Source organism: Chiloscyllium punctatum, chromosome 4 (genome assembly GCF_047496795.1).
Source record: "Chiloscyllium punctatum isolate Juve2018m chromosome 4, sChiPun1.3, whole genome shotgun sequence".
Taxonomy (NCBI): domain Eukaryota; kingdom Metazoa; phylum Chordata; class Chondrichthyes; order Orectolobiformes; family Hemiscylliidae; genus Chiloscyllium; species Chiloscyllium punctatum.
This window is the reverse complement of record NC_092742.1, coordinates 56797230-56809445: the sequence shown is the minus strand read 5'-3', so window position 1 is coordinate 56809445 and position 12216 is coordinate 56797230. Positions and strand designations below refer to the sequence as shown.

Genomic DNA, 12216 nt, shown 5'->3' with positions numbered 1-12216 from the left:
TGCTTTACTGAAATCCATATACACTACATCAACTGCTTTACCCTCATCCACCTGTTTGATCACCATCTCAAAGAACCTACTAAGGTTTGTGAGGCATGACCTGGCCTTCACAAAACTGTGTTGACTATCCCTGATCAATTCATTCCTCTCTAGATGATTATAACCTTTTCCAACACTTTACCCACAACCGAAATATCGCTGACTGGTCTATAATTACCAGGGTCTTGAACAAGGGGACAACATCTGCTATCCTCCAGTCTTCTGGCACTATTCCTGTCATCCTGATGACATAAAGATCAAAACCAAAGACTCTGCAATCTCCTCCCTAGCTACCCAGAGAATCTGAGGATAAATTCCATCCAGTCAAGGGGACTTATGTATTTTCACACTTTCCAGAATTGCTAATACCTTCTCCTTGTGAATCTCAATCCCGCCTCGTCTAGTAGCCTGTATCTCAGTATTCTCCTCGACAACATTGTCTTTTTCCAGTGTGAATACTGACGAAAAATGTTCATTTAGCACTCCCCCTATCTCCTGGGACTCCATGCACAATTTCCCACTACTATCCTTGACTGGCCCTAATCTTTCTGTAGTCATTCTTTTATTCCTGAAATACCTATAGAAAGCTTTAGAGTTTTCCTTGATCCTGTCAATGACTTCTCATGTCCCCTCCTGGCTCTTTAGTTCTCTCTTTAGGTCTTTCCTGGCTAACTTGTAACTCTCATGTGCGCTAACTGAGCCTTCATGTTTCATCCTAACATAAGCCTTCTTCTTCCTTTTGACAAGAGATTTAACTTCTTTAGTAAACCATGGCTCCCACGCTTGACAACTTCTTCCTTGCCTGACGGTATATACTTATCAAGGACCTGCAATAGCTGTTCCTTGAATAAGCTCCACATTTCAATTGTGCCCATCCCCTGCAGTTTCCTTCCCCACCTTATGCATCCTAAATCTTGCCTAATTGCAACATAATCACCTTTTCCTCCAGCAATCGCTCTTGCCTTGCGGTATATAACTATCCCTTCCATCGCTAAAGTAAACCTAATTGAATTGTGTCACTATTGTGCTCACCAAAGTGCTCACCTACCTCCAAATCTAACACCTGGCCAGGATCATGACCCAGAACCAAATCCAAAGCACCTTGTTGGCTTGTCTAAATACTGTGTCAGGAAACAATCCTGCACACATTGGACAAAAACGGACCCAAGTAAAGTACTCGAACTACAGTATTTCCAGCCAATATTTGGAAAGTTAAAGGCACCCATAACAACTACCCTGTTACTCTCGCTCCTATCCAGAATTATCTTTGCTATCTTTCCTCTACATCTCTGGAATTATTTGGAGGCCTGTAGAAAACTCTCAACAGGGTGACCTCTCCTTTTCTGTTTCTAACCTCAGCTCATACTATCTCAGTAGATGAGTCCTCAAATGTCCTTTCTCCCACCATAATACTGTCCTTGACTAACAATGACAAACTTCCCCTCTTTTGCCATGTCCTCTGTTCTTAATGAAACATCTAAATCCCAGAACTTGCAACAACCATTCCTGTTTCTGCTCTATCCATGTCTCTGAAATGGCCACAACATTGGAGTCGCAGGTACCAACCCATGCTGCAAGTTCACCCATCTAATTCTGGATGATCCTGGAGTTGACGAGTTGAAGTAGACTCACTTCAAACCACTATCCTGCTTGGTGGTGAGCTCTTGTGACCTTGAAACTTCATTTCTGACCTCACTACTCTCAAGCTCCTGTATACTGGAACTGTAATTCAGGTTCCCATCCCCCCTGCTGAATTAGTTTAAACCCTCCCGAATAGCATTAGCAAATTTCGCCACCCCCCCTCCTCCCCCAAGGATATTGGTACCCCTCTGATTCAGATATAGACCATCCCATTTGTAAAGGTTCCACCTACCCCAGAATGAGCCCCAATTATTCAGGAATCCGAAACCCTCCCTCCTGTATGATCCTTGTAGCCAGGTGTTTGACACTTCTCTCTCCATATTCCTTGCCTCCCTGGCACATGGCACAGGCAACAAACCAGAGATAACAACTCTGTTTGTTCTCCCACTAAGCTTCCACCCTAGTTCCCTGAATTTCTGACTTAAATCCCCATCTCTCCTCCTACCTATGTCATTGGTGCTAATGTGGACCACGACTTGTGGCTGCTTCCCCTCCCCCTCAAAGATCCTGAGAACACTATCTGACACATCACGAACTCTGGCACCTGGGAGGCAGCACACCAACTGTGAGTCTCTCTCAGTTCCACAGAACCTCCTATCTGTCCCCACCGCTATGGAGTCCCCAGTGACTAATGCTCTGCTCATCTCCCCACTTCCCTTCTGAGCAACAGGGACTGACTCTGTGCCAGAGACCTGTTCCCCATGGCTTACCCCTGGTAAGTTGTCCCCCTCAACAGTATCCAAAATGGTACACTTGTTATTGAGGGGAACAGCCACAGGTGTTCCCTGCACTGCCTGCCGGTTTCCTTTCCATCCTCTCACTCTAACCCATCTGCCTTTTTCTTGCACCTGAGGTGTGACTATCTCCCTGTAACTCCTCACAATAACCCCTCCACTTCCCAAATGATCCAACATTCATCCAGCTCCAGCTCCAGTTCCCTAACGTGGTTTTCCGTACATCTCTATGACTCAATGACTCTATGCTCCTTTAATAGGTTCTGTTATTTCATTAGGAGAAAGTGAGGACTGCAGATGCTGGAGATCAGAGCTGAAAATGTGTTGCTGGAAAAGCGCAGCAGGTCAGGCAGCATCCAAGGAGCAGGAGAATTGACGTTTCGGGCATGAGCCCTTCATTCCTGAAGAAGGGCTTATGCCCAAAATGTTGATTCTCCTGCTCCTTGGATGCTGCCTGACCTGCTGCGCTTTTCCAGCAATTATTTCATTAGCCATATTACTGTTTTACAAAGTGAATATGCCACCTTTCATAATTATCAATGATCTCAAAGCATTTAACAGCCATTGAAGTACATTAAAGTGCAATCACTGTCAAAACGGTAGTGGTATTTCACAACACTATTTTAGACGTTCACGTTAATTTCTCCAGCAATAGTACTTGCACCTTTATGCTCAGAAAGGTAATTGTTCAAGTGATTACTTTTAACAGGTGAGTTTGCATGTGAAAGTGTGTATTTGGAAAATCAGTTCCCAAATAGTCAACAATAATCCCTTTGCTATCTTTTTCAATGTCATTTTGTATATCTTAAAGCAAATACAAACTTAGATTAAAATTTCAGCAACAGACCCTTCAATTTCATAAAGAAAGGAGCCTCTGGGCTGAGGCCTCATTTATTATGAGAATATTTGAGTGGCCCAGTGAGCTTCCCACTATTTGCAACTTAATGCAGCATTTGAGGCAGAGGCCATAGTTCAATATATATGCAGCACACTGTAGCTGAAGAGAAGAGGATGTGATCTTGTTATTGACCCTACTTATTGTACAGGTCGTTCTGCTGTAATGCGTGTTTTGCCAATGTGAATTGGCTTTAAAGCGATTGATGAATAGTGACACTGTTTCTAAAGTGTGAACTTTTAAAACATGTGTTGGCTATAATGCAATTACATCGCCAGCACTTTAAGTGCTATTTTTATTGCACTATTTCTACATTGTGCAGGATCGCACAAGAACACAACCATTACGTTGTCGAAGAAATGACCGAATTAGATACAAAAAAACTCAGGGATACAAATATACAATTTCATCCACATCACAAGAAAAACTGTCAGATTATTTCTCATGAATTAACACCGGTTAATTAGCATGAACTAGCTTCTTCCCCAATCAAACCAAACTAAGACCAAATACAATTTTACAAAGGTGGGATACTATCACTATACAGTAGTTTAATTATAGCATTTCTTTACAATTATTATAATTCCCTTTATGTTAGTTCACAACTAAAAACAACCATTATGTTATATTAAGGCCACATTATTGAAAAAAACGTAACTATCAATTCAAAAAAGCAATTGGTGAGAAGTCACCTTCTTCAGCTGAAATTTTAGTTTTGCTGACATCAGAGTTATATTCATTATCGGCCAACATTTATATGGGTCATGTTGTTTAGTACAGGTCTGACCAATTACTTGCCTGTCATTAAGTTAAATGTCAGCTGAAATATTTTATATTTGTTTCGTTCTCTGTATTTTAGAAACTTGAACCCATTAATTGCGGTACAGTGATCACCTCTGAGAAATCTGAAGGAAGGCAACGAGCATGCAAAACTCAGGTGAATTATTCCACATTAATTGAATGCATCGACTATATTATATTAGAGTCAAAACAATGGTGATAATGTGGACAGGTTTTACAACTAGAAAAGAACAGAAATTTTGATGTTCCAACATTATATAATTTGCATCAACACTTCCTTCATGGGACACATCATAAGGCATACCTCAGTCTAGACAGTGACTAGATAGTACAAAGGTAAAGCTGAATTTGACGACATCTCATCACTCCACCCTATCGTTCTTGAAGACTTTTTGGAAGCCCCTTGACAAGAATGACTTTAACCTGTGTTTCCCCTGCTGCCTGCTCTGTCCAATCCAGGAACCCTCTTGCCAAGCCCTGCTAGATTAACTCCACAGAAAGACACACAGTCAGCATGTTCTGTCCTCCTGATTTCTCTTGTTTGGGGAAATCAATATGGTGCCAGCCATGGCCACTCCTTTCAGTGATACTGGAACAAGAGAGCTGCTGATCATTTTACTGGCTTCCAGTTCTCGGAGTTAGGGGCTCCTCTCATTTGGAGCACAAGTCATAGCTTCAGTCAATTAAAGTCGTTAAATGATTACAAGGTAAACTGGCCAAACTCACATGGGCTCACCCCTGATTTTAATGCTTGGTGAAGGAGGCAGTCAATTCAGCCCAAAATGGATAAAAGTTGAAGCTAGAGACTGGATTTGACGTGCCCCTAATGGGTGTTTGGAGGGTCGCATGTAACACAAATCAGGTAGTTAGCCTAAAACCTTCCTAACCATTTCTGTAATATATTAGGTTTAAATGAGTACGATTTTAAATGAGTAAGCAAAGGTCAGTTAGACTTGACCAAAATAATATGCTGCCCATGCCATTATATAGTTTGCATGGACACTTGGCTGGGAAAGGAAAGGCTATTTGTAGAAAAAAGATTTTATAAGTGTGTGAAGGAAATGGGGTGCTATATTCAGGGATTTTGGGACCTGGCGGTGTGTCTCTCTGAACTTAGTACAATATCTTAGTTCCTATCTTCTTGCCTTCCCTAAGGTGGCTCAACCCTTGTGGCCCCAAACACCTGACTTATCTCACTGTGAGATCCAGTGGGCCTTCTGAGCTCTTGGCATGACCAGGACTGATGGGCTAGCAGCTTTGTGGTGGGAATTCTTCCCACCAAGAGGTGGAAGCTCCACTGCTCAACACTTTAGCCTGAGCCAGAAAGCAGTCTGCTCCCACACCCTGCCTGCACAATTCCAGTCCAGAACAGGAAAGGAGCAGTACCACAGGAGTGGATGTGAGTGGAGCAGAGCAGTATAACCAGCATGACACCTTTGCATCACTCTGTTTCATATTTATCCTTGCCATTCACACTATTTCATTCCACTCCCAACTTGCCTTCAACACTGCTCTGTTTCACTCACTGTCTCATTTATTATGTTACAATAATCAAGACACATCCAAACCTTTTATACTGCTCCCCTCAGCTCCAACCCTCATCTTTTATGGACTGAATGGGATTTTAATGTTTGCTAAGGTAAATAGAAATTGAATTTTTTTGAGTATTTGAGAAGATCATATAACATTGACACCACTGTATATGATAACAATGCTTAATAAACTAATTCGGACACAGGTCCTGAAAAGATATTTCAATCAAAGATACAGTCTGAAATTACTCAGTTTTTGCAAAGTAACCAATGTCAGAAAAAGATGAAAGGTGTTAAACTGTGCTGCTTACTAACCAACTCATAGACTCATCGAGTCATGGAGATGTACAGCACGGAAACAGACCCTTCAGTCCAACCCGTCCATGTCAACCAGATATCCCAACCCAATCTAGTCCCACCTGCCAGCACCCAGCCCATATCCCTCCAAACCCTTCCTATTGATATACCCATCCAAATATCTTTTAAATGTTGCAATTGTACCAGCCTCCACCACTTCCTCTGGCAGCTCATTCCATACATGTACCACCCTCTGCATGAAAAAGTTGCCCTGTAGGTCTCTTTTATATCTTTCCCCTTTCACCCTAACCCTATGTCCTCTAGTTCTGGACTCCCCGACCACAGGGAAAAGACTTTGCTTATTTACCCTATCTATGCCCCTCATAATTTTGTAAACCTCTATAAGGTCACCCCTCAGCCTCCAATGCTCCAGGGAAAACAGCCCCAGCCTGTTCAGCCTCTCCCTATACTCAAATCCTCCACCCCTGGCAACATCCTTGTAAATCTTTTCTGAACCCTTTCAAGATTCACAACATCTTTCTGATAGGAAGGAGACCAGAAACGCATGCAATATTCCAACAGTGGCCTAACCAATGTCCTGTACAGCTGCAATATGGCCTCCCAACTCCTGTACTCAATACTCTGACCAATAAAAGAAAGGATACTAAACGCCGCCTTCACTATCCTATCTACCTGTGACTCCACTTTCAAGGAGCTATGAACCTGCACTCCAAGGTCTCTTTGTTCAGCAACACTCCCTAGGACCTTACCATTAAGTGTATAAGTCCTGCTAAGATTTGCTTTCCCAAAATGCAGCACCTCGCGTTTATCTGAATTAAACTCCATCTGCCACTTCTCAATCCACTGGCTCATCTGATCAAGATCCTGTTGTAATCTGAGGTAACCCTCTTCGCTGTCCACTACACCTCCAATTTTGGTGTCATCTGCAAACTTACTAACTGTACCACTTATGCTCGCATCCAAATCATTTATGTAAATGCAGAAAGTTTAGGATGCAGCACCGATCCTTGTGGCACTCCACTGGTCACAGGCCTCCAGTCTGAAAAACAACCCTCCAGCACCACTCTCTGTCTTCTACCTTTGAGCCAGTATCCAAATGGCTAGTTCTCCCTGTATTCTGTGAGATCTAATGGAGAATATTTGTTACATAAAGTTTTGAATCTTGTGGAGAGCTTGTTCAGTTTATCTTTCTTTGCACTGATTTTCAGTAATTTTGGCAAATCTTTCAGCTTTTTAATACAATACAACTTGTTTAGCACTTATCATTTCACCTTCCATCAGAAGTTGGTGATTTAGGAATACATTTCATATTGTGCACAAAGAGATTTACAACGGTATTGTTTAAGGTTATAGAGAATACCAATGAATCACAAAGCTATGACTATTTTCATGTGGGATTTGTCAGATATACATGTATGTGACAGTGTCACTTTCTAGGTAAAACTTCAGGAAAGAAGAATAACTTGGATTGGACTTTTTTGTTGTTTCCATGGTGTACTGAATGTTGTGTTCTCCAATGCATGTCCTGTTGAGAGGTGATAAAATCTCTGGGTGCAGTTTTAAAAACAAAGAATCCGACTACTGTAAATTGCCAAGATGTAGGTTCCAGAAAGAATTTGTTATTGGTAACACAATGCAGAAAGGAGTAACCGTAAGAGTATTGGAGCACAAAGGCAAAATGCTGCTAATACTCACTAGGTTGGGCAAATTGGGCCATGGAGCAGGATTCAAACTCCATGGACGTGATTGGCAAATTGCCATTGGAAAATCTGTACACCGCTACCAAAAACTCAATGACGGAGGCAAACTGTTGAAGGACGATCACCCATCTGCATTTTGATTGAAAGAGCCACGAGTGCAGGAGACAGAATCTGTGATGAGCTGCTCTTCCAATCACAAGGTTGAATCTTCCATCCCCCCAAGGTGCGTGGAGCTGAGTAGGTAGAGCAGGAACTTACCCAAACATTTCCTGCCTCCATTAGCGTCACATTCTGTATGGGAAGATGCATTTCGACCTTCCTGCTCCGTAACCAGTTAAGACCTTTAAGTGACCACTGAGAGACTTAACCCACCATCTTTGGGATTAACTTGTAGCTGCAGGCAAGCCTGGCATCATGTGACATTCACAGTAGTGTTAATCCATGGACAGTTTGAAACCCTGGAGTAGTCCTCATGCACAGGAATCAGGTATCAAAGTGCCTGATTAGAGAAGTGGACGTCAGGCAGGAGGTTGCCTGCTGGGAACGAGATCCTGACTTTTGCAATTTACATCTCTGTTTCTCTTTTCTCACAACCTCCAACCCAAGGAACACCTGACCGCATCACTGTGTTCTCTTGGGACTCCAGAGTGATGTTCCACCAGCAGCCAAGGAAGCACAGAACTGCTGGCTATGGAGTCTGGATTCCAGGGGACTCCACTTTTCACCATATTAATTAAGCATCCAGGTTCTTGGTTGACTTTCTCTGTGAATTGCACAGAAGGGGTAGAAACGTTCACCACTGCAAGCACCACAGCTAAAGCCCAGTTGCACACCACTTCAGATGTTATAAGCCAGGAACTGTCCTTCACATGGTGTTTCTTTGCCATCCAGGTTTAACAGGCTGCCACCAGGTAAGGCGTCTCTCAGATACTGGCTGATAAACACTGATAAGATACTGGCCCGATTCCACCCACAGATTCAGTGTCTCCCTCATCCCTGCTCCGGTTCCTCCAATCACAGCTCCCTTTTCTCCTGCGTTTCTTTTCCTGATCTTTACCTGGCTCGGTTGTCCAGCAGCACAGTCTGGATGTTGGATATAGCTTTGCACCGGGATCTGGTGAGTCCTCCCAACAGATTGTTGAGCTGCTGTCATTGCTTTAGACAGCTGGAGCTGGGGGGAGGATGGTCTCGGTCAGTGATGGCCAGCTGCAGAGTGTCGACTGTGGTGCGGTTCTGGCCTCAACTGGCTTGACGTGGCAAACATTGCAAGGTGCAGTAGCCAGTGGTACCGCTCAGTAGGCAGCTGAAGATCAGCTCTGGAGAAGTGGGTCTTGGCTTTGGCCTGAGCTAGTACCAGTAGTGGGTTGCTGCCTGTCATGGAGGTGTCACCATGGGGTCTGTGGGCTCCCTCTGTACTCTGTTGGTTGGCACTTGCTAGTTCCCAGTCCTGGGTTCTGGGGGAATTTGAGGTCTAAAAGGAAATCGGCAAATCCTATGAATGGATATTTGGGGCTGGATTTCCCAATTTGAGTTTGTGTTTTGTTAACCATGATTCACAGCAACTTGACTCAAATTTGTTTTTCCACTTTTCACCTCATTAATTAAGCATCCAGGCTCTTGGTTGACTTTCTCAGAGAATTGCACAGCTGAAGAGGTGGAAGTGTTCACCACTGCTGGAAAATTTCCAGATTCATGCTGCAGACACAGCTAAAGCCCAGTTGCACATCACTTCAGATGTTATAAGCCAGGAACTGTGCTTCATGTTTCTTAGCCATCACCACAATGGACATGGCCCAGAAAGGAAAGCTGGTATTTTGTTTGATTCACGGAGATCTGGAGATACTAGTGGATAGGATTGTGGAGAGGACAGCAGTGCTTTATCTATCAAAAGAGGTAATGCTACCAGACAAAGCCAGCCTAGAATGGGATAGAGCCCTGCGTCAATGCTGTGGCCTCAGTGAAATGTAATGCACAGAAGTGCAGGGTGAAGGTGAATGATCCTCTGCACTCCACAAGTGCCATCTTTTCTCTGCACCCTCACAGTCAGAGAGTCACCACTCTCACTCTGGTACCACACATGGCTCTCGCCAAGTATTATGGATTACAGCTCTCATTACACATCATGTTCATTTAAGGGCTTCCACCCACCTCATCCTACCAAAACAACCACCAATCACTGCCCTCTGTGCTTACTCACTGGAGACATTTCACTGTCTTTCCTGCTTCTGCATCACCATGAACTGCTCTTCCATCCACTCCCATCAAACGTGATCCCTTCCTTTGTCTCTTTGCAGGAAAGACTGTCCCACAAACATGTCGAAAGGTGGGATTGGGATGGGGAGTACAGACAGTGGCACACTTGGATTCCTCACACTGTATGAGGTGAAAATATTTGAGCTGGCTGGAGAACAGCATGGCCTCTTATCTAGAGACCTTAATGGGCAATTAAACAGTAATTTTCATTCTGCTATGCTGCAGTGCTCTCTCATTGCCATCAATGCTAACTCAGCATTTACCCCTGTAAAACAACTAATTGCCTCTCTTCTCTAATGCAGTTACTAGCATCATCAAACAAAAATCTGTCCTGAAGAGGCTAATGCTAGACATCTCAGATCCATCTCCAGCACTGGGGAGAAAGACATTCAATCCTCAGAGGAGGTAGTGGCAAGGCTTTCACCTACACCCTCAGCGACTTCACCTCAGTGGGTTCTTTAGGTTACTCTCAGGAGCACAACCTGGTGAGCACATCACTGACACAGGGGGAGAAACTTTGCAAGTTCCAAGCACACAGAGTCTGCAGGAGAACAGGAAGCTGCTCAGGCCAAGACAGAAGGTGATCCCATGGTTTCAGCCATTAATGGCTAGATCAACCTGCAGAGACAGGCACAGGAGGAGCAGGCGGCTTTTCCACATGCATTCAGTAAGCTGGATCAAAGGACCTAGTGCAGTCATGCAAATGTGAGAGATGAGCAGCCCCTTCAGACATCCCCTGGATGTTAGAAGTTGCAATTGCCAAGCATTGTTAATCTTTCATAAGCAACTGACTCCTCGATTACAGATAGCATCAGACATCAGGGAGTCTTGAACCATGACATTGTAGATTTTAACCAAGGCATTATACTTTACAAGAGCAGAAATTGCTGGAAAAGCTCAGCAGGCCTGGCAGCATCTGAGCAGAGAAATCAGAGTTCACGTTTTGGTCAAGTGACCTTTCCTCAGATCTGCTGGAGGCGGTCACTGAGAAATGTGATGTGGCTTTGGAAGCGGGTTTTAGCAAATACCTTGTCAAACACGAGGAGTGACAGTGAAATTAATGACTGTGAAATTAGTGGTGGACAAGAAAGAAGATTGGAATGGAAAGTCAGAGAGAGGAACAGAACTTCTTCAAGGTGGGCATGCCTGGAAGAGATGTGTGGATGCTGTAAATCAGAAACACAGACATTGCTGGTAAAGCTCAGTAGGTCTGGCAGCATTTTGGAGAGAAATCAGCCTTAACATTTCAGGTGGAATGACCCTCATAACATTTTACACTTTACTCATTACAATTTAATATGATCAACACTGAGGCTAAATGCAATGTGTAAGGATTACACAGCTGTTCAAGGTTGTGAAATGTACAGTATGTCCACTCTCCCTCATTGCTAATTGGTCGATGTAGAAAAGCTGCACAAAGCAGTGCCTCTCTCAAGCTCAACACTGTCATGCGGGATGCACAAACATTTCAGGTTAGCTTAGCAGTCTGAAACATTGAGGCTAACTGTTGATAAAAGAGTCAAAAGGAGATAGCTTCGGATTGCTCTCAAACTGCTACCCATAATGAAAGACTTCATTGGACAATCAGATATCCTTTGCCAACTGAAACCTTAAGAGCTATTTAACCTCAATGCCATTCAATCTTATTGTCTAAGGGTTCGGATAGCTTGGAGGGCTGGTTTCCAATGCAGAGTGATGCTAACAGCATGGGTCTAATTCCTGCACTAGCTGACATTATCAGGAAGGACTGTCCTTCTCAATGTCTCACCTTGCCTGAGGCATGGTAACCCTTCGGTTAAATCACCACAAGTTATCTTTCTCTAATGGGAAACCAGCCCTATGGTCTGGTAAAACTCTGTCTAATTTGCTTTTTTTAGTGCACTGGCTTACTGCTGCATTTTCCCTAATTGTTAACTCAACCTGAAATGTATAGGCACTAGAAAGTGGGAATCACCCAAAGATATCAAGGGTATAATCAGATGGATAGCAAAGCATTGATTGTCTGACCACACATCTGGTAGGTGTTCCTGGGAGGTAGAATTGACCCTTGGTTTCTCCAGTTTCTTTTTGCACATCGTCTTGCCAATGGATGTCCTGAAAGAATTTATACAAGAGCTTCCTCCCAATCAATTTCTTTTGAATAAGGGTCTCCCATGCATTGATATCAGTGTCATATTGTCTGAGGAAAGCCTTCATGAATCTTTGAAATGCTTCCTTTGACATCTTCTGTTTCAAGGGCCTTCTTTGAGCTAGGCAAAACTGATTTACTTTGGCAGTCAAAAATCAGGCATCCTAAACATGTG

At 43.5% G+C, this 12216-nt stretch overlaps 1 protein-coding gene across 1 annotated transcript in view; it reads left to right on the top strand.

Moving 5' to 3' along the window:
* The window catches only part of LOC140476345 (factor associated with metabolism and energy-like), a 52640-nt gene that overhangs the window by 19373 nt on the left and 21051 nt on the right, over positions 1–12216 (top strand). The window contains exon 3 of the mRNA XM_072568802.1: positions 4169–4246. Coding sequence (XP_072424903.1) covers positions 4169–4246 — 78 coding nt within the window. The remainder of the gene's footprint in view (positions 1–4168; positions 4247–12216) is intronic.